Here is a 27963-nt window from a genome sequence, read left to right as displayed (position 1 = left end):
GTGCATCATCTTTAGCCGGACAACGATGTTCAGGTCCACAGTATCCTCCTGTAGACAGATGTCCTCTGTGATCCCACTGCAGCCAGCATGCAATATTTTCCGGTTGTGGTCCTGATTTAGAAGAAAAGCGTAATCCCAGCTGGTACAGACAGGCATATCCAGCCCACTGACCATGAGCCACGGCTGCTGGATTCTCTCGGCCAATTCCAAAAGCTGCTCTGTCTCTGATCATCCACCATAAAATAACGTATTCCAACTTTTTCCAATGTAGGAAATATATGTGCATGTTCAGCCTGTAAAAGGGTGTCGTGGAGACGTTCCACGTGTGCGCTTATGACGGCAATAAAATTAGTGTCCTGTGACAGACAGTGGAGTCGGCACAGATTGGGATCCAAAATCTGACACTCAAAAAATTACGATTTTTGGGGATAAGTTTGTTGTCTCCTCTGTACAACCCCAATTCCAATGAAGTTGGGACGTTGTGTAAAATGTAAATTAAAAACAGAATACAATGATTTGCAAATCCTCTTCAACCTACACTCAACAAAAATATAAACGCAACACTTTTGGTTTTGCTCCCATTTTGTATGAGATGAACTCAAAGATCTAAAACTTTTTCCACATACACAATATCACCATTTCCCTCAAATATTGTTCACAAACCAGTCTAAATCTGTGATAGTGAGCACTTCTCCTTTGCTGAGATAATCCATCCCACCTCACAGGTGCAACATGGGGCCGTGCATTATCCTGCTGCAACATGAGGTGATGTTCTTGGATGCATGGCACAACAATGGGCCTCAGGATCTCATCACGGTATCTCTGTGCATTCAAAATGCCATCAATAAAATGCACCTGTGTTCTTCGTCCATAACAGACGCCTGCCCATACCATAACCCCACCGCCACCATGGGCCACTTGATCCACAACATTGACATCAGAAAACCGCTCACCCACACGACGCCACACACGCTGTCTGCCATCTGCCCTGGACAGTGTGAACCGGGATTCATCCATGAAGAGAACACCCCTCCAACGTGCCAAACGCCAGCGAATGTGAGCATTTGCCCACTCAAGTCAGTTACGACGACGAACTGGAGTCAGGTCGAGACCCCGATGAGGACGACGAGCATGCAGATGAGCTTCCCTGAGACGGTTTCTGACAGTTTGTGCAGAAATTCTTTGGTTATGCAAACCGATTGTTTCAGCAGCTGTCCGAGTGGCTGGTCTCAGACGATCTTGGAGGTGAACATGGTGGATGTGGAGGTCCTGGGCTGGTGTGTTTACACGTGGTCTGCGGTTGTGAGGCTGGTTGGATGTACTGCCAAATTCTCTGAAACGCCTTTGGAGACGGCTTATGGTAGAGAAATGAACATTCAATACACGAGCAACAGCTCTGGTTGACATTCCTGCTGTCAGTATGCCAATTGCACGCTCCCTCAAATCTTGCGACATCTGTGGCATTGTGCTGTGTGATAAAACTGCACCTTTCAGAGTGGCCTTTTATTGTGGGCAGTCTAAGGCACACCTGTGCACTAATCATGGTGTCTAATCAGCATCTTGATATGGCATACCTGTGAGGTGGGATGGATTATCTCAGCAAAGAAGTGCTCACTATCACAGATTTAGACTGGTTTGTGAACAATATTTGAGGGAAATAGTGATATTGTGTATGTGGAAAACGTTTTAGAGCTTTGAGTTCATCTCATACAAAATGGGAGCAAAACCAAAAGTGTTGCGTTTATATTTTTGTTGAGTATATATTCAATTGAATACACCACAAAGACGAGATATTTAATGTTCAAACTGATAAACTGTTTTTGTGTAAATATTTGCTCATTTTGAAATGGCTCCCTGCAACACATTTCAAAAAAGCTGGGACAGTGGTATGTTTACCACTGTTACATCACCTTTCCTTCTAACAACACTCAATAAGTGTTTGGGAACTGAGGACACTAAATGTTGAAACTGTGTAAGTGGAATTCTTTCCCATTCTTGCTTGATGTACGACTTCATTTCTTCAACAGTCCGGGGTCTCCGTTGTCGTATTTTACACCTACTAATGCGCCACACATTTTCAATGGGCGACAGGTCTGGACTGCAGGCAGGCCAGTCTAGTACCTGCACTCTTACTATGAAGCCACGCTGTTGTAACACGTGCAGAATGTGGCTTGGCATTGTCTTGCTGAAATAAGCAGGGACGTCCCTGAAAAAGACGTTGCTTGGATGGCAGCATGTGTTGCTCCAAAACCTGGATGTACCTTTCAGCATTGATGGTGCCATCACAGATGTGTAAGTTGCCCATGCCATGGGTACTAACACACCCCCATACCATCACAGATGCTGGCTTTTGGAGAACACATTTATGATTTCCAAAGACGATTTGAAATGTGGATTCATCAGACCACAGCACACTTTTCCACTTTGCATCTGTCCATTTCAAATGAGCTTGGGCCCAGAGAAGGCAGAGGCATTTCTGTATGTTGTTGATGTATGGCTTTCACTTTGCATGGTAGAGTTTTAACTTGCACTTGTAGATGTAGCGACGAATTGTGTTAGCTGACAATGGTTTTCTGAAGTGTTCCTGAGCCCACGTGGTAAGATCCTTTCGACAATGACGTCGGTTTTTAATGTAGTGCCGCCTGAGGGATTGAAGGTCACGGGCATTCAATGTTGGATTTCGACCTTGCCGCTTATGTGTAGAAAGTTCTCCAGATTCTCTGAATCTTCTGATTATCTTATGCACTGTACATGATGGAATCCCTAAATTCCTTGGAATTGAATGTTGAGAAACATTAAACTGTTGGACAATTTTCTTAATGCAGTTGTTCACAAAGTGGTGATCCTTGCCCCATCTTTGCTTGTGAATCATGACACTCACCTGTTTCCAATTAACCCGTTCACCTGTGGAATGTTCCAAAGAGGTGTTTTTTGAGCATTCATCAACTTTACCAGTCTTTTGTTGTCCCTGTCCCAGCTCTTTCGAAATGTGTTGCAGGTATCCATTTCAAAATGAGCAAATATTTGCACAAAAACAATAAAGTCTATCAGTTTGAAAATTAAATATCTTGTCTTTGTGGTATATTCAATTGATTATAGGTTGAAGAGGATTTACAAATCATTGTATTCTGTTTTTATTTGCATTTCGCACAACGTCCCAACTGCACTGGAATTGGGGTTGTATATCCGAGCCGTCACTTCATTAGCTTCGTTACTGGCTGTAGCAGCGTTTGTTTCACTCGGTCTGTTGGCCCTCTGGGCGTTTCTGCATTTGCTAAAATATGTCACACATGGAAAAACGGCGAGAAATGCAGATTGAGATGTTTTACGGAAATGCACCTGCTGACTGACCGAGCGAGTGGAATAATTGCAAATAAATTCATCAGTGTCCAGTAATTATCGCGCATGCACTGAAATGTTAAATAACATGACATATCCTTTAATGCTTGTCAAATTGCCTGGGGCAAGTAAGTAATATGATCAGACAACATGCATTCCCTATAACCTTGTCCGAATTGGACAGTTTTTTTTTCTCAAGTGGTCAAATTATTATTTTTGCATCATTACAAGTTCTGGAGCTTTCCCGACTGATCCATGATCAGTACGGGCCGCCTGTGGAAAAACAGTGGGGCTGTAGATTGCAGCTTTTCTGCAAAAGCCACATTGATAAATTTGCTGTTCACCCTGTTGACGAATAGGTGAAAGCTCTTAACTGATTAGAATCCATCCAATAAAGGCATTTTTGGTTTGTCAGATAAGTCACTTAAACAGCGCCGTGGTGCAGGGGTAGGCCCACAGGGGTGAAGGTTGGAAAGCTCCACCAACCCCTTTGCCCATAATAACCAGATTCTAATACTTTGAAAAAATAAGATATTTAATATACCTTATTACTATTATCATTGATTTGCTATTTGTAATATTTAATGAGCTGTCTCAGAGAAAATCATGCAGGGGTGGCTGGATGACTGACTCTGATTTTGATGAAATTTTCACAATATACCCTTCAAGTAGATTGATTAGGAATGGCAAAGTTAGTTAGTTAGGCAAAATTTTTGTTGAATTTTGGTCAGTTCAGAATTTGACGTCAAAATGGCCTCAGATTGTTACATTAAAAATATAGTAAAAATGGCCAACTTTGACATATCTCAGCTCAATTTTCAATGAGTAGATAGAAAAAGTGAGTGTGATTCTTCATACGGGGTGCCTGTGACCTTCAGAAACCGTTGTTAATTCTGTGGCATATTTCCTTACTGCTGTAATTGACACTTTTTGAATCCTATAGGTCAGTCCTTTCACGGCCAAATCTGGGTGATTGGGAAATTTGAAATTTTTCATAAATCAGTCAATTTTCTGTTTATTTCACCAAATAGGATATTTTATTCAGTACGCAGAATTGATTTATACAGTTATTTTGGTGATTAGAGGTCAAGGTCATTGATAAAGGTCAAGGTCATTCTTAAATTTTACAATTTTTCACATCTTTTGTGCTTAACAGGACACTACATCAATTGATAGAACATATTAGCATAAATTTAATTGCTAACATGCACAGTTCAAAGTATTTTTACATTCTCTGAGGTTATCAAATCAACGCAGAAGTTTATGAAAAACTATACATTTATTACAGGTATTTTTGTCCACCCAACCATAATATGCAAAGTTTAGAAACTCAAAAATGTAAAAGTAGAAGTTTACGTTCAGTCTTCTAGTATTGTGCAAGGATAAGTTTTCTCTTAAATTGATAAAGCTTGTATGCGTTTTGCCAGCTTACCAAGGTAATGACACATATCTATAAAGCCAAAGATTGCAAATTAATTACAAATTGTATTTGTACTGATATATCTCACTTTCTGTTGTTGATAGGTAGCTATTGGTTGCTCTGTACAAAGAAATGGTTGTCTAAGCCACACACAAATATGGTCATATAAACAAGACAGGAACAACGTGACCTCTCAGTCCAAAATTTCTTGAACTAAGCCCGGGTTCACACGGCAGGATAATTAGGCCGATATAGGACCCGATCTTCCCCTTCCGACAATCTTAAGGTCGCCCCGGCAAACGTGATGACGCTAAAGATAATCTTATCAGACATTCCTGCCGTGTGTGGCGTGTTAAGAGCGCTCTGATCTGCTTGGAAGGACGTCAGGAGCGCTCCGATCGCAAATTGGGGATATTTAACATGTTGGATTTTTTTTGGCCCGATATCGCAGCGTGTGTTGTCCTCCGACCACAAACGAGCACACAGCCTGCTGAATGTGACGTGCAGCCAATCCGAAAGCGAGGTCATGGACGCACAAAGCAGAAAATAAAATCAAAACTGCTGTTCTGACTTACCAGAAAGTCCGGTGGTCGCGCTGTCTCCACTTCTTTAAAGAACACCTTTTCTTCTTTTTGTATCGTTTTTTTTTTTTTCCCCTCTGTTTTACATAGTCCACAAACTATCTCCATTTGTTTACTCTGAAGTCACATTTAATCTCGAGAGATTTTGTGAGATTTCATGTCTGACCTGTGAATGTTGGTATGTGAAATCTGTTCATGTGTGGTGATGTTGTCTTTACTGTGTGGCTGAACACCACACACTGTACAGCCAAACCTGTTAGAGCTATGATTTTTATCTTCACGTGTGTGGTCTCTTAGGTTTTGGAAACCTAAAGATAATTTTAAAATCCTGTCGTGTGAACCAGGCTTAAGTCAACTCATGAATAATGATTTCTTCAGTCTTTACCAAGCTATGCATCTCAAGAATTCTCAATGTAAATTCAGTGGCCCTGACATTTCAAAATTAGAAATACTAGACACAAATTCAGACAAACCCCCACATACACAGTCTTGGCCTCTGGTAACACTGCAGTATTTTGATTACACATATGACATATCTTATGGTAAATGTATATTGGTATAAAATAATTTAACGCAAGTTTTTCATCACCTTCCTCTGCGTTTAGAATGTTCAATTTGATAACCTCACGGATACTTAAAACTGTGCATGTTACCAATTAACTTTATGCTAACAATATGTTCTATAAATTGGTGTTGTCACAAACAAAATTTTGTAATTTCAGGTGCTAAAATGTCCTGTTAAGCACAAAATGTGAAAAATTGTAAAATTTGAGAATGACCTTGACCTCTAATTACCAACATAACTGTATAATTGATTCTGTGTACTGGAAAGCACATCTTATTTGCTGAAATAAGCAGAAAATTGACTGATTTATGAAAATTTTCAAATTTCCCACTCAAAAACAGAGAATGTTATTGCATAATGGCTGTATTCAGCTGTTTTGTGTGTATGTGCAGTGTACGTAGCTCAAATGCTCATGAAAGGTGTTGAGTTGTGATCCAGCAGTTAAGTTGTGGTAACTTGTAGGTATAAGTGAGTTGTGTATGCAAAATATTTTTTTTCCACCTAAAGCTCACATTACAGTGCCCAGTGCTGAACGTTTTAAATTTTCCATGTTCTCTTACACCATGTTCTGTATTTCTGTTTTTACTGTTCTAAAACTTGCATATTGAGGGCAAAAGAAAACCTTTTTTAAAATTTTAAATGGGAAAAATTCCCAGATTGTGGAAATCACTGAACAGATATTTTTGTGGGGTATAATTTGGGTTGTGCTGTATATAGACCTGAGGTAAATTCCCAGTCATCCTACCTGTTTGTGTCCTTGGAGAAGGCACTCTATTTCCATTGTCTCAGTCTCCTGAGTTGTAAATGGGTACCAGCCTTGCCTATAAAGTAACCTGCAGTGGACTTTTGTGCTGTCCCTGGGTTGCTGTCAACTGTCTACTGCTTCATATGATGGTATCCAGGAATATGCACCGGTCCCAGTGCCTTTCGGGGCCTATGTATGACTTACTTCTGTTATTGGCCTGTGTTTTTCATCCAGGACAGTAGTTTTAATGTTTGTTTGTACATGACCCTGAAAGTCTTGTGGAGGTACACTTCATGTTAAATGTTTTTGGCCCTGTTATTGTTTTAGAAATCTGACTTCTGGGCCCACTGTCCAGCATGGAGCTATATACAACCCAAAGAGGTTAACTAGAGTCCCCAGTGGCACGGAGCCATGTCCCGGCAAGGAGGCGTCATCGCCATTTTAATTACGGCCAAGTCAGGAGGCAGCGTCCATGGACACTCAAATAGTCTAGTCAAGAAACAGGTGGAATATACCGGAAAGCTGCACATGTTGGCAAAGCCACAAACGGAGGAAGAAGGGAGACATTTCCTTCCATAAGTAAGTAGTTCTGGTTATTCTTGTCACTTTGTCCGTGACATTTGGTCGATAAACAGGCGTATGTTTCCTGCCTGTGTCGTCTGTGGACATGGACAATTAACTCTTCACTTATGGCTAGTTGGTATTTTCCCCTGCTAGACCGATGTCTAGTTTAATACTTGCCGTTAGTGATTAAAATTGACAAGACCGATTTTTTTTGCGCACCTTAAATCACTGACCCGCTGCTTGGAGATTATGATTGTGTTGCTCAGTCACAGCCTCGCACAGAGATGTGCACCCACACTGTTGACTTCATTAATGAAACTTGGTCAATAAAGGATAATTGTGTAAAAATATATACAACCCCTGGCAAAAATTATGGAATCACCGGCCTCGGAGGATGTTCATTCAGTTGTTTAATTTTGTAGAAAAAAAGCGATCACAGACATGACACAAAACTAAAGTAATTTCAAATGGCAACTTTCTGGCTTTAAGAAACACTATAAGAAATCAGGAAAAAAAATTGCAGCAGTCAGTAATGGTTACTTTTTTTAGACCAAGCAGAGGGAACAAAAAATATGGAATCACTCAATTCTGAGGAAAAAATGATGGAATCATGAAAAACAAAAGAACGCTCCAACACATCACTAGTATTTTGTTGCACCACCTCTGACTTTTATAACAGCTTGCAGTCTCTGAGGCATGGACTTAATGAGTGACAAACAGTACTTTTCATCAATCTGGCTCCAACTTTCTCTGATTGCTGTTGCCAAATCAGCTTTGCAGGTTGGAGCCTTGTCATGGACCATTTTCTTCCACTTCCACCAAAGACTTTCAACTGGATTAAGAACCGGACTACGTATTTGCAGGCCATGACATTGACCCTATGTGTCTTTTTGCAAGGAATGTTTTCACAGTTTTTGCTCTATGGCAAGATGCATTATCATCTTGAAAAATGATTTCATCATCCCCAAACATCCTTTCAATTGATGGGTTAAGAAAAGTGTCCAAAATATCAACGTAAACTTGTGCATTTATTGATGATGTAATGACAGCCATCTCCCCAGTGCCTTTACCTGCCATGCAGCCCCATATCATCAATGACCGTGGAAATTTACATGTTCTCTTCAGGCAGTCATCTTTATAAATCTCATTTGAACGGCACCAAACAAAAGTTCCTGCATCATCACCTTGCCCAATGCAGATTCGAGATTCATCACTAAATATGACTTGCATCCAGTCCACGATTGCTTTTCCTTAGCCCATTGTAACCTTGTTTTTTTTTCTGTTTAGGTGTTAATGATGGCTTTCGTTTAGCTTTTCTGTATGTAAATCCCATTTCCTTTAGACGGTTTCTTACAGTTCGGTCACAGACGTTGACTCCAGTTTCCTCCCATTCGTTCCTCATTTGTTGTGCATTTTCGATTTTTGAGACATATTGCTTAAGTTTTCTGTCTTGACGCTTTGATGTCTTCCTTGGTCTACCAGTATGTTTGCCTTTAACAACCTTCCCATGTTTGTATTTGGTCCAGAGTTTAGACACAGCTGACTGTGAACAACCAACATCTCTTGCAACATTGTTTGATGATTTACCCTCTTTTAAGAGTTTGATAATCCTCTCCTTTGTTTCAATTGATATCTCATGTTGGAGCCATGATTCATGTCATTCCACTTGGTGCAACAGCTCTCCAAGGTGTGATCACTCCTTTTTAGATGCAGACTAATGAGCAGATCTGATTTGATGCAGGTGTTAGTTTTGGGGATGAAAATTTACAGGGTGATTCCATAATTTATTCCTCAGACATGGGTGAGTCCATATTTTTTTCCTCTGCTTGGTCTAAAAAAGTAACCGTTACTGACTGCCACAATTTTTTTTTCTTGATTTCTTATAGTGTTTCTTAAAGCCAGAAAGTTGCCATTTGAAGTGACTTTAGTTTTGTGTCATGTCTGTGATTTGCTTTTTTTTTCTACAAAATTAACCAACTGAATGAATGAACATCCTCCGAGGCTGGTGATTCCATAATTATTGCCAGGGGTTGTATTAATGTATTGTAATGATTTTTAGGAGCCGTGCTGCGCTGAACACAGCAGCAGCTTGAGCAGCAGCGCAGCTTGAACAGATCTAATCCGTGTAACTTTCAACACTATTTCGGAATGTGTGGGTGTCAGAGGAAGTTAAGACTTTCCTGACATAATTTAATGTTAATTTTACTGTCATGATATCCAGGTCAGAATGGCATCATAACACGTATTTTGCGAGTGTTTTTCTGAGTGTGTTCCGTCGCAAATCCCCATTGAACATGCATTAATATCCCGGAACTTCATCAATATTTTGCCCAGTTACGAGGTGTCATGTCGCTGTTCATGAAGAGACATTCGTGTTTAGTAGACAGCATTGGGAGTGCGGACTCTAGTTCTCATTTATAACCTCTTTGATACAACCCCACATAATATCGAACACAATAAAGAAAGTAACTTGATAAAACACACAATGTAGTGCTGTTCACAAGTTACAACAGTTTACCTTTTTAAAATTTTACTTTTCAAATTGTATACTCATTTCTGCTTTGAAGGGTTAAAGAAACTTGCTATTACTTTTTGGTACTTTCAACCCTGTTCCCATGTACATGGATTTTGACGATGACAGTCCATGAATATACCACATCAGAAGTTGTAGTTGCGTATGTCAACCATGTCCTCTGCACTCACGTCTTCTCCACTCTCGGACTGATCTGATTATGGTGTACCAGACGATAACTATTGAACCACAAACCACTGTGATTCAGCATGACACCATTAAAATTCTATCAAGACTACTGTGGTACTGTCGTGTATAGGTCTTCTATAATTCTGATTTAAAAAATTTAACCCAGACTTGATGTAAATATACACGCTTGGCTTCCAGGTTGTGGCATGACTTTGGGATAGCAACAGGAGGATTTTTAAAACATCCTCCACAGTTCTAACCTCTTTTCAAGCTGTTCTGATGGCATTGTGAACATCACAACTGATAAAGCGTCCCCGTGACTCATCAAAGTCCCCACCAAGGCTGTCCCAAGTGCCTGCCACAGTTTGACAGGCTTGGTGCTGTTCTGGTCAAAATCATTTATGTTGGAACAGGGCTATAGTTATATAGTTGGATTTGGCATCCTGAGCCAAGCTCTTAATAATTTGTATTGCAGCTGATGCGTTTTGCGATTGCTGTCTGTAAAAATATTGGGCAGAAGCTCCGACAGGTGATAAGCTAAACTTAACAAATTGAGTTGTGCTGTGAAGTTCATGACTTCTGCCTTTTTGTGCTCTGCTGGTTCATCCTGTTTTGCATTGCATTGATATAGCTTGGATTTTGAATCTTTTCCTGAATGCTCCCATGTCAGTGCCACATACACACAAACTGCAATATGCATATATTTTGCTTTTTGTTGGCACAACCAGGATCATTGAACTTTTTCTTCCCCTTCAGGAGAAATGTCTTGCTGTTGTCCAGCTTGCTCTTCTTAACTGGAATCCCTGTTTAGAATATTGTGCTGTTTGCTATTGAAGTTCACTCATGTGGAAGTATTGTTGAAACATTGAACACTTAGTGGGTTCATCACAATGCATGACTAGAAGCAGATCAGTCTCAAAACTGCACTGTTGCACAAGATTTCTTAAAAGCATTTGGGTTCAGTTTGCAGAATGTTTGCAAACATTGCAGTTGTGACCAATCACAGCAGTGAATATTAAACATTTGCAAAGGCTTTGCTTACTGAATGCAGTCCAGCTGTTGCATGTATTGTCATGTGCTCCTTGTCATTAAAATGGATAACTTGCAACATACTGTATGTACACATTAAAGCCCCCTGACTTTTTTCAGCACATTGCTTGTAGTGGAATTGTGAATTCCTGCTAATACAGAGTAAAATGAAGATGAAATAGTCCTACCCCATTGCTGCAGCAAAACATAAGTGACCCATAAAGTTCACAATTTGTCACCCGTGTCCAGGACTGTCATGGTCCTGTTCTGCCAAAGTCTCGGTGTCCTCTTCACTTTCCTCCACATACGAATTGGGAAGAACTACATCTGACTCAGGTAGTGTGATATTTCTTTATTGCAGGTTTGCCATCACTTTCTCTTCCATTGCGATGTCATCTGCGTCAAATCCTTCCAACATCTATCCATCTATAGCACTTGAGTTGCCACACTTGAATTATTTGCATATCACCTCAGGGGTTATTGCTTGCCATGACTCCTTGATCCATTTGAGTAAATCCTTCTTTCGATGGTCACCTTCTGTTCCCTTAGGAAGCTTTCTTAGTCGGTCTGCTGAACAGCCATTCATCATACAACTCTTGGATGCAGGCTTGGAAGTGGAGTGTTTCAGCTCACATCAGCAGGTTGCAGGCGTGATGTGTAGCTTCCTGGTATCACTGCTGTGTCAGTGTTGTAGGTTTCCCCTCACCATCTTCTTGACATCGCCACTAAAATGGCATCAAAATGAATCCCACACAAGTAGACGGCATATCCGGCTATTTTGTCCCCAGGCAACCCATAACCAATATTTGATAGTCATCATTTCCTCTCAGATCCACAGTAGTACACCTGTATGCCGCTAAGGATTTTGTCCTTGTTCATAGGCCTTATCCCTGGCAACAGTACCAAGACTGCCAACTTGGTACCTTCTATGTAGGCAGCCAGTGGGCATATGATCTTTTTTCTTCATGTCCTGTTGATATGGTTATTTCATGCTCCCTGGCTTTTGACATGGTACTCTTCCCTGGCAGTTTAAACCAAACTGGTGTTTCATCCATATTCCCAATCATATTGGCACCATATTTGTGTATCTTGTGTATTCTCAAGACATAGTTCAGAAATGTGTCCACCTTATGTCAGTTCTTTCGGGTGCTGAGCAACATGAGTGCATCATCGGCTTGATAGATTGTCGTTCCAAATACTTGAAATGCCAGCCATTCGAAGCGCTGAAGTTTTGGTTTCCTTATTGCTTATGCAGCTGCAGTGCCTTGTATTTCATACCCTTCCCTGTCACACAGATGCCTGCCGTTTTCCTTTCTGGGAACCATTTTATCAGCTCCTCTTCGATTTCTTGATAACCCCCACCAGGCAGCCATTTTGCTGTTTTGGTCAGGGTTGTAAGCTTATCCTTTCCTACATCACTCCTGGATGCATTTCCTATTGACTAGAAAAATCCGGGCAGCCTGGTGCTACTTTCAGCTTGAATGCTGCCGAGTAGCAACATTTGCATGGAGCCATTTCATGTAATTGTGTAGCAACTACTGCATGCAGACAAAAACATACATTTCAAGTCTGTGCTGCTTCTCTTGCATGCAGTATGTATGTCAACTGCACAGCATGCATGCACACACAAACTATCGTGAATAAATGCCCCCTTCATGAAAATTGCAGACCCCCAGGATGTTTAATGGAGTAAATATGGTGTTTCAGTTTCAGTTGTATATGACGGCTGGGACCAAGCTTTACTAAATTATAAATAACTTTTTAATGATATGAGATAGAAACTTTTTTTTTTTTGGCTGAAAAGTTAACTCCGCAGACTTTCAATCCACCATTGGCCATCTTTGTACTCCTCATAGAAGCTGCGTGATAATGTGAGTGTCCAATCGGAATTGGTTCACCGTCACATGATTTTCCAAAATCCAATCATAGGGCAGATTTACCTCAAGATCGTTTTCAGGAGTGATATCTTACTAGGTGGCCCGTTTGAATATCCCCGTAACTCCTACAATGCGCCCTGTGCCACTACGCACAGCGAAAGTGAAAGCAGACGGAGAGCCTTGCATGACAATCTCACGTGCTCAGAGTGTGTAACTATCAGGATTGCTCCACTAGTTTGCATTTGAATGTTGCTGGATTACTCTGTGGCTCTCTCCCTCTGGCGTAAAGCACTGTTTACCATATCAATGGGGTGAGGGAGAGGGGCCACTCCTCAGACTGGAGCATAAACATTTGTGTTTGAACTTTTTTTGTTGTACAGTCTTTCACACAAGGCCTCAAATTACCTTTATAAAGTGTCAAAATGGTTGTTTATTATAGTTTGCTGTGTGTTTTGAATAAATGTGTGGAAAATTATTTTCCGCTTTACTTTTATTTTTGTTATTACTGATTGTGAACACTTATTACACTTATAAAACACAACAAAAGCATATGTATTATAAAAGAACAGGTTGTCCTGAAAAGAAAGACATAAAACTTGATTGTGGGATGCAGGGAGAGCTGTTAACAGCAATAATAAAACATTTATACCAGGTGAGTGAACTATCCAAAAAATGCCCTCAGACCCCAGAGGGTTAAAAGAAATTGTGTGACTTTACTTTTACTTCTGTAAAATGTGATTTAGCCACATAATTTATAGATGATCTGTATTGATCTGAAGCTTTAGGTGTAGTTCCAGGCTACACCTTTTTTTTTTTTTCTTCTTTACTTGGCGTCTGATTTGCCTTTCATATTTTAAATTCTGATCTTTGTGTAGCAACTCATCATCATCAGGAATGAGGCTCTTAACATTCAGCTAAAGGTGTTTGATGAGCACAAAGAGGAGGACATGTTGGAGTTTTCTCACAGATTGGAGGACATCAAGAGCGAGCTGGAATATCCTTTGTGTCATTCCAAGGAGGATATGCTTATGTAAAAGATGATTCACTGGTTGTTTGTTGAAATAAAATCTTAATATTATACTTTCCTCGGTCCAGTATTCATGTTGAAGCCATATATTGGAAAAATGAGCAATGGAAGACGTTTTCATTTTGTGTCCCATTTGTGTGTGAATCCTTAACGCCATGCACTGATGCAGAGGACGTGTTTAATATTGTGCAGAGCATGGTGAAGGACACCAGTGCAGAACCCTATTTTCTTTCTGTGCTGCAGCACCTCATGCTTATACGCAATGACTACTTTGTCAGGTAAGAATTACACAAACCATCCCTGGTTCTCAAGACCAGGCACCTAAGTGGCTCTACTCTACTCTTTTCTGCTCTCCTATTTTACTCTTCCTTTTTAGATATTTAGATATACCTTTGTATACTGGCATAGTTCCACCTTAGAATTGGAATATAATATATATAAGATATACTGTACTGAATTTTCATGGAACATGCTAATCTTTAGTTTGAAAATTAGCTCATGCAATGAGGCAATTTTTACTTTTGTCTTATTTTCTCATTTTTCAAACTGCAGTTTCCTTTTGTGGCCCTACTGCCTCCTAACATTGCTGTAAATATTTGGATAAATGAGTATGGCTAAACTTTAGCTGGATCAAAAGAAGAGACTGACGTTAAAAATATGACCTGTTTTTCCTAAACTACAACTAAAACCAAATGTGTTTGGTGCTTCGCTATTCCTCCTGCTGACGAATTTTCAGGAAAATGTATCAAATCTTGGTTCGAGTCTCTTCTGACAAACTGAAGCTGAAATGTCACATCTTAAGAAAATCCTTTTCTGTGCCAGTGAACCATGAAGCTGTGTAAATGGTGACGCAAAAGACAAAAGTTGCATGAGTTAGTTTCTCCATTCAGAACCACCGAAGACATGATCATATTAAAGAATGCCCAAAGACTAAAATCAAAGTTTGAACTTCACTAACTTGTCCACTGTCAACTGCCTGCAAGCAGACATTATACAAATAATGAATGTTTCAGTTCAGTGGTACGAATATTTTGAGGTGAAAGCTGGAACATACCATTCAACTTGGCTTCGCCTCGTTGAATGGTATGTTCCAGCTTTCACTTCATGAAATATTTGTTCCATTGAAAGAATGTAAAAACATTCATAATTTGTTTTATATAACTAAAATAGATCCTTGTCAATTGATATTTTATTAATTTATAAACAATATAAAAGGGACTTACATTTTGGTGTTCCACTGCTGCTAAAGTCCAAATTGTAACGTGTAGTCCAGTGATGCTGTGCACTGACCTTGGACTTCAATTAAAAAAAAAAAGACTGTAGTTCCTCAGTCCAGCCAAAAATCACGTCAGCATCTCATGTGAACAGGTCTTCATGCATCCAGACGGCTTACAATGGAGTGGATTTTTTTTTTTTTTGTATGTGTAGCAGCGTCAGCTTAAATCGTCGTGTCGTTGTCCTCTGCACGCTCGCACACGCAACCGGCTTGGTCGACTGTATGTCCTTAGTGCAGTGGGAAAAAAAAAAAAAATCACGTCAGAAATGAGTCCTGCTTTTCTTTCTCTCTTCCTGCTAACAGTCTCCAGACAGCACAGTGGATTTGTTTTGTGTGTGTGTGTTTATCTCACAAGAATTAGCAGTATCATTTAGCTCAATCAGATGATGTCTCGGGAGAGTCATTGTTCCCCGCACGCGCACACACACAACCTGGTCGGCGCTTGTACGTGCACTTAATAAACTGTCCACAGTGCAGTGGAAAAAATCACGTCAGAAATGAGTCCAGCTTTTCTTCTCTTCCTGCTAACATGTGCGCACACGTGTTCGCGCGCGATCACATCCTCGTGCACGCGTGTGTGCAGAGTGCAATGGTACCAAACGTATGTAACCAAATTTGCACTCTAAATGCAACCAAGCTGCACTCTAAATGCAATACAACATAAATGGGATGAATTAATCCATGTCATGTGGACATACAAAGCACCAATCAAGTGGTTGGTGCTGTTATATAAATTTGAATATCATCAAAATGTCCATATTTATTTATTGTGAGAATTCTCCCAGTCATCAATAGCAGATGCCAGGGTACAATTGCACCCATCTTTTTCTTGAATGTTTAACTCCAGGCACCCTGCTGTAGCAGGTTAAAAAAAAAAAAAAAAAAAAAATAGGAACCCAGGTCAAACTTGAGCTACAGTCCACAAATTAGCAACTTAAGTCATTTGATGAGATGTGCATGTCAAGCAAGCCAGTGTTGGACAAAACCACTATGTGACTCACCTTAGGGAATCACACTGGAATCTTTTGGGACATTGTGCCTTCAACAGTGGAGGTGTTTGGTGTGAAACAGGCATTATTGAGGAGTTTCTGAGACACTTAATACCGTGCAGTTCATGAGGGTGCATTGAATGAATTGCAGCACAAGCTTTTGTTAAATTGACAGGAATTGAAATCTGTCATGTACGTAAATGTGAGATTCTGATGTTTGATGCCTTCTATTAAAAGCTCTGTTAACTTTAAATGATGCTGGACAGCAGAGAATTGAATGAGAGATTTTAAAGGCACATTGCTGGCAGATTACTACCAGTAAGATCAGCTGCATGCACTAGCTGACAAACAAACAGACATGTGGAATATTGAGCTGTCTGTGGCAGTAATGAACAGAAGCACCACAGGTGGACTTCACATGTACGTCTGAGAGCTGCTGTAGTTGACAGAACACACACACAGAAAATAGCTGGTGTGAAAGAGGCGTCACACAGTGCTATGGTGCTGTTGTGAGTGTTGCTAATGTGCTGAAATGATTGATTCCCAAACCAATGGGTATTTGGCATTATTGTTTGTTGGTGTTGTGACATTGTGAAAATATTTCTGACCTGGCGGGTAGTCTTGCTACACTGTTACAGGGGAAACTGCATGCTGTTTGTATTTCCTCGCTCACTTAAAAATGTTCCTGTATACATCACTTGGTGTATGTAAAGAAAACTAGCTGTAAAAGGGATGAATTATATCGGAAATGCTTTTTCTTTTTTTAAAGCGATTACCTGTGGTCTCTGAAAATGGAAATACTGTGTGTAAAAATGGCTGTAATTCTTTAATACCGAAAGAAAGCAGTATTTTTGTTAATCTCATTAAAGCTGCCAGTCTACACTATAAGCACTTAACTATTGCTTTATTTCAACTATTCATCTAGGTGTGGATGTGACTGTTTATGTGCAAAGAAACTTGATTTAGCCTCTAACTTTTTTCCAAACTGCATCATTGTCCCTCTCATATGTTCATTCTTGTTCCTGTCTGTTCTCGTCACCCCCAAGGAAAATTGCAACATCTCAGCATGTTCAGCCTGCGACCTGTATCTCTCCCCCCCCCCCCAGTGCCACTAAGCCATTCAGCATAACTGGTCTTGTAAACTTTTTCCCTTCTCCATACCCTTCTATTACAAATCACTGTCTTTACTGTCACTCCGCTTTTCATAATGTTACCATACCAATTCTGTTCATGAAGCACCTTAAAACAGCCAGTGCTGACACAAGGTGTTATGTACACTACAAACATAATGCAAATTAAACCACAATAAAATAAAAAGAACCACTAAAATGCAGTTAAACAGTTATCAAACTCGGCCTCGTTCGTGTCAAAAGCAAAGGAAAAAGATACGTTTTTAAACGAATTTTAAAAATGGCCAATGAGGGTGCCTCCCTAACACCCAGAGGCAAGCTGTTCCACAGTTTAGGAGCAACAACAGAAAAAGCCCCGTCCCCCCTGAGCTTTCTTTTCGACTAAGCACTTGCAGGAGTAGCTAGTTGAACAGCTGACCCTATCTACTTTTACAATCTTGCCACCTTTCAACTGTGCACCATTCTCTGGCTCTTCCTCTCATCCACGTATGTGTTCTCCGTCTTAGTCATGCTGATTTTCATTCTCTTTCTCCCCTGTATGTATCTACACTTAACAAGGATTTCCTCAGCCTTCTCCAGTCTTTCACTGGAGATCACAATTTCCTAGTCCATTTGTTACTCTTGTTGGATCCTTTGTTAGTTTGTTCAGTATCATTGCAAACGAGAGGGCTCAGAGTTGGTCCTTGATTCAGTACCCATGTTCAAGTTTCACTTTATTTATCCTTTAAAAGGAAATTTAGAGTGCAGCAGGAAGTCTAAAACATATGTACAACAGAGCACCACCAGACGCCCACAGCTGTACACGCCACACAAGACATTTAACAATAAAAACACTCCTTTCCTCAAAAACCAATAGCAAAAGCCAGTGAACAACACACAACTAAAACTGTCTTCATAAACAAGGAATGTGAATGCATTGAACTATTTTTTTTTTTTTTTTTTTTATATACAGGATTTTCAAATATTGCATTTATTTTTTAGTCCTGATAGCCACAGGAATAAAAGAATCCTTGGCCATGGGTGCAACACGTCCGTCTACAGACGGATTTCCGTTAAATTCTGATTACCTGCTGTAAAGTCCTTGTGAAATACATAACCAGGGATTTCCTTAGATCTTGCTGCATCGCAACTGAGTGTGCAGTGTGGTGAGCTGAGTTTGCTTGTGAATTGCCACAGTGGAGAATGGGGGAAAAAAAAATAGCCTGAAAAATTTTGTTGGTGCTACTGGCAAAAACTAGGATTCATATGTTTTTGTTAAACTGTAAAGGCCCTTCTGTGATTTCTGCTGCACTCTGAAATCTATTATTTATTATTTTCAACGACATAGGCGCTTCTACCATATACATAGAAAAGAGGCTCAAGTACAAATGTTGCTGATGACTTGTCAATTGGAAAAGGGGAAAAAATTCTTTGTACAGTTCGGACATATTAAATGAGTTAAACACTTTGCGTTTATTTTTGTTGAGAGTAAATCGTTCCATGCGGAATATGTGCCTCTGGAGAAAAAAGGTTGTAAACCACTGACTTCCAGCATGTAGATGATGAATAATATGATAATGTTTGTGTTCATGGACTTGACGTTTGCTGTGAGCATAGATTTGGTGTAGTGCCTCAAGGGAGCAGTAGCAATTTTCAGTATGCTGGAAAAAAAAAAATCATTTAAAAGCAAATATTGTGTTGTTCTGTGTATAATGTTCACATAGAAAAATTGCAGTGCAATTTCTCATGTTTTTCTTGCTTTCTCTCTTCTTGTGCCCTTGTACCCAGGCCTCAGTACTTTAAGATCATTGAGGAGTGTGTTTCTCAAATTGTTCTACACCGTGATGGGACTGATCCGGACTTCAGTTACCGCAAGCGTTTAGATGTGGACTTCAGACATCTTATTGGCAAGTTACTGGCTTAAATTGAGACTATGGGCTTTTTCTGCTTGGGTCCTATGTTTAGATGTTTTTTGGTTAAACATTTCACTTGGAACAAAAATAGCTTTAAGGGCCCATTACACAGGACAGCATCATTTGAGAGTCCTTTGTGCATTCTAAAACTTTGTCAAGACACAGAAGGGACGCCTTTCTGTTTCAGCATCCCTTCTGTTGCTGCTTCTGGTGGAGTTGGGGCACTACAGATGACATCACATTTCCACAGATGTTCCTGGTTTATAGATGTATATGCTGGATTGGAGCAGAGTTTGCTGTCGTCTCAAAGCATGACGTCATATTTCCTCACTGTGTGTGTGTGTGTGTGTGTGTGTGTGTGTGTGAGAGAGAGAGATATACAGTGCTAAATATTAAATTATACATTTTCAGCACTCTTCAGTTTGGATCGATCTTGTGTACACGTGTTTCTCCATTCAAGCAGGTGGCGTCGGCTCGATCTGCAGAAAAGACATTTTGCAGGCATGCACATAACTGGTACTCATGGTGCTTTTGCGTGCTAAAAATAAATGATGTGGGAGCACAAGGGAGGTGCTTCACAAGAGGAACGCAATGCCAGATTGTAGGAAAAGTGTTTCCCTCTGCTGTGCATCGATGATATTTAGCACACACAAGCACGATGAGTACCAATTAGGTGCACCCCTTGACATTGGATAAGTAGCAGTGACCAAGTGGTTAGTGCACACACAAAATGAATCTTCAAAATGAATGTGCACTGTACAGACTTGTGTACAAAGGATTCACTGAAAATTGTGCTCATTTTGTCTGCCATGGTGACAGCTTGTTAGTTAGTTAATGGTACTGGTTATCGTCATAACATTAATTGGGGTGCAGATTACTTGTCTGACATGATGAATGCTTGCAATGACAACTGAGCTGCTCTCCATGTCCGCCTGCACTGAATTGACACTGGAGCTTTCAGAAGCCCAGAATGAATCGTCTGAAAGAATGAATGAATGAATCCTTTTGTGCTTTATAAAAGCACTTTATAAAATGAGCTTTATTCACAAAAATCAAGACTCACAGCCCCAAAGATCCAGCATCAGTTGGGCGTTAATGGTGTGGTCTGTGCAGTATTTGAGCGTCCTCCAGCTTTGGAGACTCCTCTGCGTTTAAGTGCATCACGGTGACCATGGCGTATACAAGGTTTATTAGAAAACTAACCGGCAGTTTTATAAAAAAAAAAACTATATGGATTTGAATCACGTGTGAATACACCAGACATGCTTGAACCCTGGTGTGCATGCGTGAGTTTTTTCACGCGTCTGTGACGTCATCTGCCTGTGGGCAGGCTTTGAGTGAGCACTGGTCCAGCCCTCTCAGCTGAAATCCTTTGTCTGAGACGCTGCTGGAGACTGCGCGCGTTGCTTTATCAATTTTTTCAGGACCTGTGAGGGATATCCGAGTGGACACTATTCGAGAAATTCAGCTGGTTCTCAGTGAAAAGTTTAACGGCTGATGAGAGATTGTGGAGTTTCTTTCGCTTTAAGGACAGCTCACAAAGCGGATCGGCGCGGTCGGAGGTGGCGTCCGTCTGGCTTTCGAGCTGAAAACATCCTAATTTAAGGCTCTGTTCACCCAGGTCGTCGTCAGAGAACAGAAGTTTCAGAAGAAGTCGGTATGAGGAGTTTATGCGGACATTCCACTGTTACAGGAGATTTTGTAATGAAAGAACGTGCGGGCAAATTCGCCGAGTCGGTTCCGTGACGACGCCGCAAATCCATCTGCGCCGCAACAGGAAAAACGCATCCGTGTTGAAAACCATTTGTAAAATTCAGGTGGCTTTTGATGGCTTTCAACAAGTGAGTATCTGAGAAATTGTTTAACAGCTGGGCATGTTCCAACTTGTCCCTTAAGGTTTCCAATGGAGGTGTTTTTCCTGTTGCGACCCCCCGCGGTCGGGTCCGGCCCAGCATGCGAATCTGCCCGCACGTTCTTTCATTACAAAATCTCCTTTAACAGTGGAATGTCCACATAAACTCCTCATGCCGAGCTTTTCTGAAACTTCTCTATTCTCTGACGACGACCTGGGTGAACAGAGCCTGAAATGTGGAAGTTTTCAGCTTGAAACAGCGAGACAACGCCGCCTCGGAGCACAGATTGCCGTCAGGCGCCGTGGGCCATCCTTAAAGCGACACTAACAGACCAAAATCTCATCAGCCATTAAAATGTTTTACCGAAAACCAGCTGAATTTATCGAATGGTGTCCACTCAGTTGTGCCTTACAGTTTTTGAAAAAATTTTGATCAAACAAAGCAGCAGTCTGAGCCATTCCTAAACAATGAAAAAATCGACAAGAGGGTGGGCCACTCCTCACTCAAAGACTGCCCACAGGCGAATGACGTAACCGACAGGCGTGAAAAAACTCTCGCATGCCCACGAGGGTTCAAGTATGTCTGATGTAATCACACGTGATTCAAATCCATATGGTTTTTGAAAATAATAAGGTTGGATACTTTTCTAATAGACCTCGTAGTGTGCAACTACTCAGTGAGACTTAGAAGATGCTGGTGTGTGCTCTGCGACATCCTGCAGTACTTTTTGAGACTTCGTGCTTGCAAAAGGGACATGGAACGGACTCTCTCTGTATAGCAGGGGATATAATTGATGCAGTACTGAGTTTTTAGCTTTCCCCATAGCTTGTATAGATCTACATTATTTTATATTGCATTATATTACATTTTTTATATTGCATTCTAATGCAATACTGGAGAGATTAAAACAGGCTTAGACATCAAGCATTTTGTCCCATTTGTCAATAACACAAGTGGACAACACTTTCATTTGTTCTATATAAAATGGAACTTGTCCGACATTGCAAATCAAAATTTCTCTCAGGGCGTCAAAGCATTGCTGAACATATAATACCCATTTATTGCGTGTCATTTATTTTATACGTAGATGCACAGTATTGGATTTTTGTTAATACAGAATCTGAATTTACAGATACTTTCAAATAAATTTTGGTCAGTAGCTATGCCAGCTATATAATATAGAAACATTGTCTCCCCCCCCCCCCCACCCCATTTTATTGACTGTACTGGAGTTGATCTGCAATGTATTAAAAATAAATGCTAGTTTAACTAAACTTTTCTGTTTGCTTTTGTTTTATTTTAATTGGATACAAAACTCTGAGACTAGTAATTACCTGTAACCTGAAACCAACTTCCTGTTTTTCTTCAATTTTAAAAACCTTTTTAAAAGCTTGACTGAAAATTTATACAAATTGATTTTCATTTAATTTATATTTTTTTCAAGGTATTCTTATTGTGATGACCTAATTGTACATACAAACACAAAATAGGAAGAAAACAATTGATGCTACCCAAAATTAGTTTAGATTTATATTTAATATCATTTAGATATTATACATTTGTGATTATATAGAGTTTGCTTACGACAAATTAAGAAATTTAAACATAAAAATCTAAATTATCTGCTGGTGAAACTTTTTTTAAAATTAAGAACCATATACTCCTTTCTGTGGGCTGCAAACTGTGATCTGAACATGACCTTAACATAATCTTTATTAAATTGCAGGCTTGTTTTTATAGCAAAACTGAACCAGCTAACTGTAATTTTAACACATGCACGTAGTCACCACGTGCTGACATTAGTGCATTAGCGTCACAATATTTTAATTGGTATTAAGAGCTGTAGAAAAGCTGTCCCCTTAAAATGAGTTTATCCTGAAGTATTTAAATAATGTATAGGTTAGTCTTTCTAGAATATGATGCTGCATTAGAAAAGAGCATCAATGGTTAGTGAGTGAAATATAATCTTGCGCAACAGTTAGCTGTTTTCTTAACCGTCTCCACCTTGTTTTACCTTAAACGCTAGGACGTGATCGCAAAAAGGTTATTATAAATGATAGATGGTGAACAGCTTATGATGTGGGTGTGAAAAAAATTATTTTTGCTTTAATCCGTGCTTTTCATTCTGTTTGAGGACTTTTTTGTATCGTGGGCGATCGTAGGATAACGGCGCCCTGTGGAATAACCTGCAACAGCCACTATTCGTACGTATTTTTGACAAATAGGCACTTAATGTTCCCCATGCTGAGTGAGGGTGGGCGCTCACACTTAAGTCACATGGGTTTGTGCACTGCTGAGCATGTGCATTGTGAATGTAGCACCGGCTTACTAAAAATTTTTTAAATTTTGCAAGCTAACCATACTAAAAATGCCATTTCCCTTAATGCGTTTGCATTTCCTGGCAAAGCACAATGCAGTGATGTCGCACCCTGTTCTGAGGTTGTCTTGCTAAAATATGCCTCTAAAATGTTTGACCACTTTATATATATATACAGTAAAAGTCATCGTATAAACCGGATAGTCGCACTCACGTGACAAAAGCAAAAGTCCCAGTTGCCTTGTACACCATCAGGTGTACCACGTTTGGTGCAACCACGTCAGTTTCATAATACCATCTTAGAGCACTAATTTTGTGATGAAATTATAGTCTATCTTGGGAATGAGATTGCAAAATTTCAGAGCACAAGGTGCAACAAATTTTTTTTTTTTTCTATGTGATCACAAAATTAGTCATGAAGCTGGTGCTTTTTCATTGTCTACGGACACTACACATGAAAGTGAAAGCATTCAAATGCAATATTTGTCAACAATATCTTTTTCATAAGAAATTTGCATGCAGTTAATAAGTAAGCACATCCAGAAGCTTAAGTACTGAAAGTCTTTGAGATATTTCCATTTAATGTCACGTGAGAGCTCCACAAACATGTTCATTGATTTTTCCGATCTAGTCATTTACGTGTTAATTGAACATTCATGACTGCTTTGTTTCCTTAGCTATGAACATAATCACTTTCCATTGATATGTAAAATGTACCCATATAAAATTCACACAACTTTAACCAACCATCACATTCAGAAATAACTCAGTTTTCTGTTTTCTACTTTGTAGATTGTAGCACAGGACATACCATACAATTTAGAAGATTGTAACTGTGGTAATAAACTCACTAAAATATAGCTTTGATGCTGTATTTATCATTTAACATTGATAAATATATATTGAGAATACTATTGCCATTGTAACATTGTCTACGTACACTACATTGTCTACGGACAGTACACCTGATGAATGGAAACGCAGTATATTTGTTCTAAAATTTATTGTGCAATATTCGTTGTTTCTATGCTATGACAAGTGAATACCAACACAAAACACAGAAATAATGCTGTAGTACTGATGTATGTGGAATGTACATAGATTTCTGTAATCGTCTACGGACACTATAGTTATTTTTGGACAAATGGAACACAAATTTTCACACTTGATATTTCAGAAAGCGTCTGCACAAAGTAATTAACCTCAAAATGTTTATATGTGACATATTTAATGCAATATATGGTGTCTTGTCATAACAACTTTTCTGCAAATTATATAACGATGACAGATCTCAGGTTTCAGCTGCCTGACATCGCCCAGAACAAGCGGTCGCTGTGCATATGTCTGACAAATACAAACTTGAGTACTATACATCAAAATAAACATTGATTTTTGTGTTATTTTATTATGTTTTTAATTGCTCTAAAGCAATAGCCACACATTTTGTTCTTATGCTCAAGAAGGATGAAGATGCATAACATCAGGAACAAGAATGATAAAAGAATTTGTTTTTTTGCAGACATTATTGCTGCAGCGTACAGGCACACCTCAATCAATTATCAGTCTTACTGAGCACAGACGTATTTCCCAAAGCTTGCATAACAGTACTTTTTCAACAATAGTACACCTGATAGTGTACAAGGTCAATGATTTTTTTATTTATTTTTCCCCCCCATGTAATAAAGACTATATACAACGGATTTACTCTACGTCGGACAAAACGTCCCGTCCACTCGCAATGCATTTTCATTAAAACCCCTTGCATATACCAGACAGAGCAGTCTGGACATGTCCAGTAACAGAGGTACGACATTAAGTTCAGCACTGACACTCACCGAATTGAGGAAAGTGGGTACCACATTTCCTTGATTTAAAAGACTGGGCGTTGACCCCCCCCTCCCCCAAACTGTGCTCAGACACTGGTCTTAAACCAGGTAGGCCATAATTCAAGGTCAGTGTTTACTAACTAAATGCTGCTTGCTGCCTGCACTGTAATATGGTGTTACATTTCACACATATCCCTGGGTGTGACAAACCAAACTGCTTTAGTTCAGAGCCCTCTGCATGGCTGCCAACCCGCGCACCTGTTAAATGACTGCAAAGGGCTGTGATTTCACTTTTCTGGTTTCACGCCTTCCTCTCCCTTCATATTTTAAAAGTTGTGTGTTCTGATTACATTTCGATTATGGATCAAATATGACAGACTTCACAACACTGAGTCAGAAAAAGATGCTCAAATGACCTGCAATTCATGGAGGAAAATTTTACGTACCCCATCGTTGGTTTGGAGGTTGACAATTGTATAAAGTAGTGCTTGTTCAGGGAAAATTAATCCAGAAAAAGCTCCTGTTCCTGCAGCAACTTGCATAAAGATACGAGTATGGATGGGTATCGAGAACCGGTTCCTTTCGGGTATCGTTAAGAAATGATTCGGTCCACTGACATCAATAAGCTTTTGTGCTTAACGATTCTGTTATCGGTCCTTCAGAGTGGCCGTTGTTTTGGCAGGTGTTTGTCAGGAAAATGATCATTTCTCTACATTGATTACAGACCCTGCAGCGGGTCCTTAATCAACTTTTCTGCAGCGCGGCTTTGCTTTGAACCTTGAACCAATTGAAGCGTGGTTCGCAGATTGAAGCAATGCTTCGGTTGATTGCTTCGTTTATTTCTTTCTTTCTCTTAATTTTCCCCCGCTAAAACCCTAAAGAGCATACGTCTGTGAGTATTATTTACATTTTCTATGTTAAACCGACCTGTTATGGTCTTCTGAAACAGTTGATAGATGTATTTTATAACTTAAAAACGGGAGCGATGCTAACGCGTTAGCATGTCTACGGCATTTTCAATGTTAAAAGTTAGCATTTAGCAATTGCAGCCGTCATCACGTTCGGGTGCATTTGTTTTCAAATTGTAATATTCCTTACATTTATTTTTGCTTATATATTAATAATCTCATGATTATTATATACAATTTTAGAGAAAGAGAGAAAGAACCTGAATAGAAACACAACAGAAAATATATAATAGCAACTAACATAATTAAATAAATAATACAGAAATAAGTGTTTCCTGTGAACGCCTAGTGACTCTTACACCTCCATTTCATCCCTGTCTTATTTAAGTTTGACAGTTTGTTTCGGTCAAACCATATTTTCAGTTTAATTTCTTCAGTGATTTCCTCCAGAACTTTCTGCCAAACTAGAAAACTGCTGCATCCTTGTAAGAGCAGAATACTACTGGAATGAATTTGAATAAGGAAAGTTGTTTTTTTTTTTTTCTCACCTAAATGTATGCTGCACTCAGTCCAGTTTATTGTCTGGAATAGTCCCAGATTGCATTTCAGAGCTTCTAGAATTCAAACATTTTCGTGCAGGTGGTGTTGGGGGGGTAATTTTGGGTTTCACCTTTTTTTGTTTTTCACCATTTTCATCCCTGAATATGAGTCGTGATTCACTTTTGTGTGGATTAAAGTTACTAACTGGGACTCCTGTCTCGTTGCGAGAAAGAAACGAGAATCGTCCTCCGTTCTGTTCACACAGCTCTAAATGCTGCGCGGCGCTCTGACAAGTCAAGATAGGATAGAATTCAGTCTGAATAACTTCAAAGCGAAACACAGTTTTGTTTATTTTTATTTATGTCCAGAGATCAAGGATACAGTGACTAATTTCATATTTATTTACTTTAAGACTCAAGGAAATACATAGAAAACCTGTAAAGCCTACTTTTAGTACAAAATTCATGAGGTATCGATAAGGGAATCGATAAGGAATTGGATCGATAAGCTGGATCGATATTGATAAAACCTTATCAATACCCATCCTTAGATACGACTGATCTTTGAAAGGGTAATGCACAACTCTTTGGCCATGTCATTGCATAGCCGCAGAGTTAGAGTTGCAGAAGCATAAATCAGGCTTTAGGATTTTAAGGTACCACTCTGCAGTCCATTTAGAAAAAATCGATGTCTATTTTATACAAATAAAAAATAGATGTTGTCCATTTTATACAAATTATGTATTTTGTTCATTTCACACATATAATGGATTGACAAAATTCCCTGGTCCGCCAGAATCCATTATATGTGAGTTTTAGTGTGCGTGCGTGCATGCATTATAGAGCACCTCCTGTTCTCTGAACAGCTTTTCTACCTGTCCTGTAATTGGACAACTGTTGATACTGGGTAGGCGATGGTCTAGTGGTTGAAATGTTGTTCTTGAGACCAGAGGATCCTCTGTTCAAATCTCAGCCCGACTGGAAAATCACTAAGGGTCCTTAATCCCCTAGTTGCTCCCAGTGTGTAGTGAGTACCTTGTATGGCAGCACCCTCACATCGGGGTAAATGTGAGGCATTATTTTTAAAGAGCTTTGAGCATCTAATGCAGATGTAAAAGTGCTATAATAAATGCAGTTCATTTACCATTTGATATCGAACCCTGTTAAAATAGTTTTTATCCTGAGTAAAATGTTAAATCCAAAGACATCTAAACATCATGTCTGCATTGAACGATCTCTATTCCTTTGTGAATATGTGTAAATAAAAGGCTTTTGCATAAAACATTAATTCAGTATTTATTTTTCCATTTTTAGAAGTGTGTGTGGATAAAGCTCGGCTTGACGAGTACGAGCAAAGAGCTTCAGAACTGGCACAGAAGGCAAGT

At 39.6% G+C, this 27963-nt stretch overlaps 1 protein-coding gene across 1 annotated transcript in view; it reads left to right on the top strand.

The window, feature by feature from the left end:
• LOC117504102 (protein diaphanous homolog 3-like) overlaps nt 1–27963 on the top strand; it is a 546585-nt gene that overhangs the window by 61869 nt on the left and 456753 nt on the right. Inside the window, exons 11-14 of the mRNA XM_034163485.1 lie at nt 13697–13815; nt 14010–14126; nt 19011–19129; nt 27893–27957. Coding sequence (XP_034019376.1) covers nt 13697–13815; nt 14010–14126; nt 19011–19129; nt 27893–27957 — 420 coding nt within the window. The remainder of the gene's footprint in view (nt 1–13696; nt 13816–14009; nt 14127–19010; nt 19130–27892; nt 27958–27963) is intronic.

This window comes from Thalassophryne amazonica, chromosome 2, assembly GCF_902500255.1.
Source record: "Thalassophryne amazonica chromosome 2, fThaAma1.1, whole genome shotgun sequence".
Taxonomy (NCBI): Eukaryota; Metazoa; Chordata; class Actinopteri; order Batrachoidiformes; family Batrachoididae; genus Thalassophryne; species Thalassophryne amazonica.
Note: the sequence above shows the minus strand (reverse complement) of the source record. Positions and strands in the feature narration are given on the sequence as shown.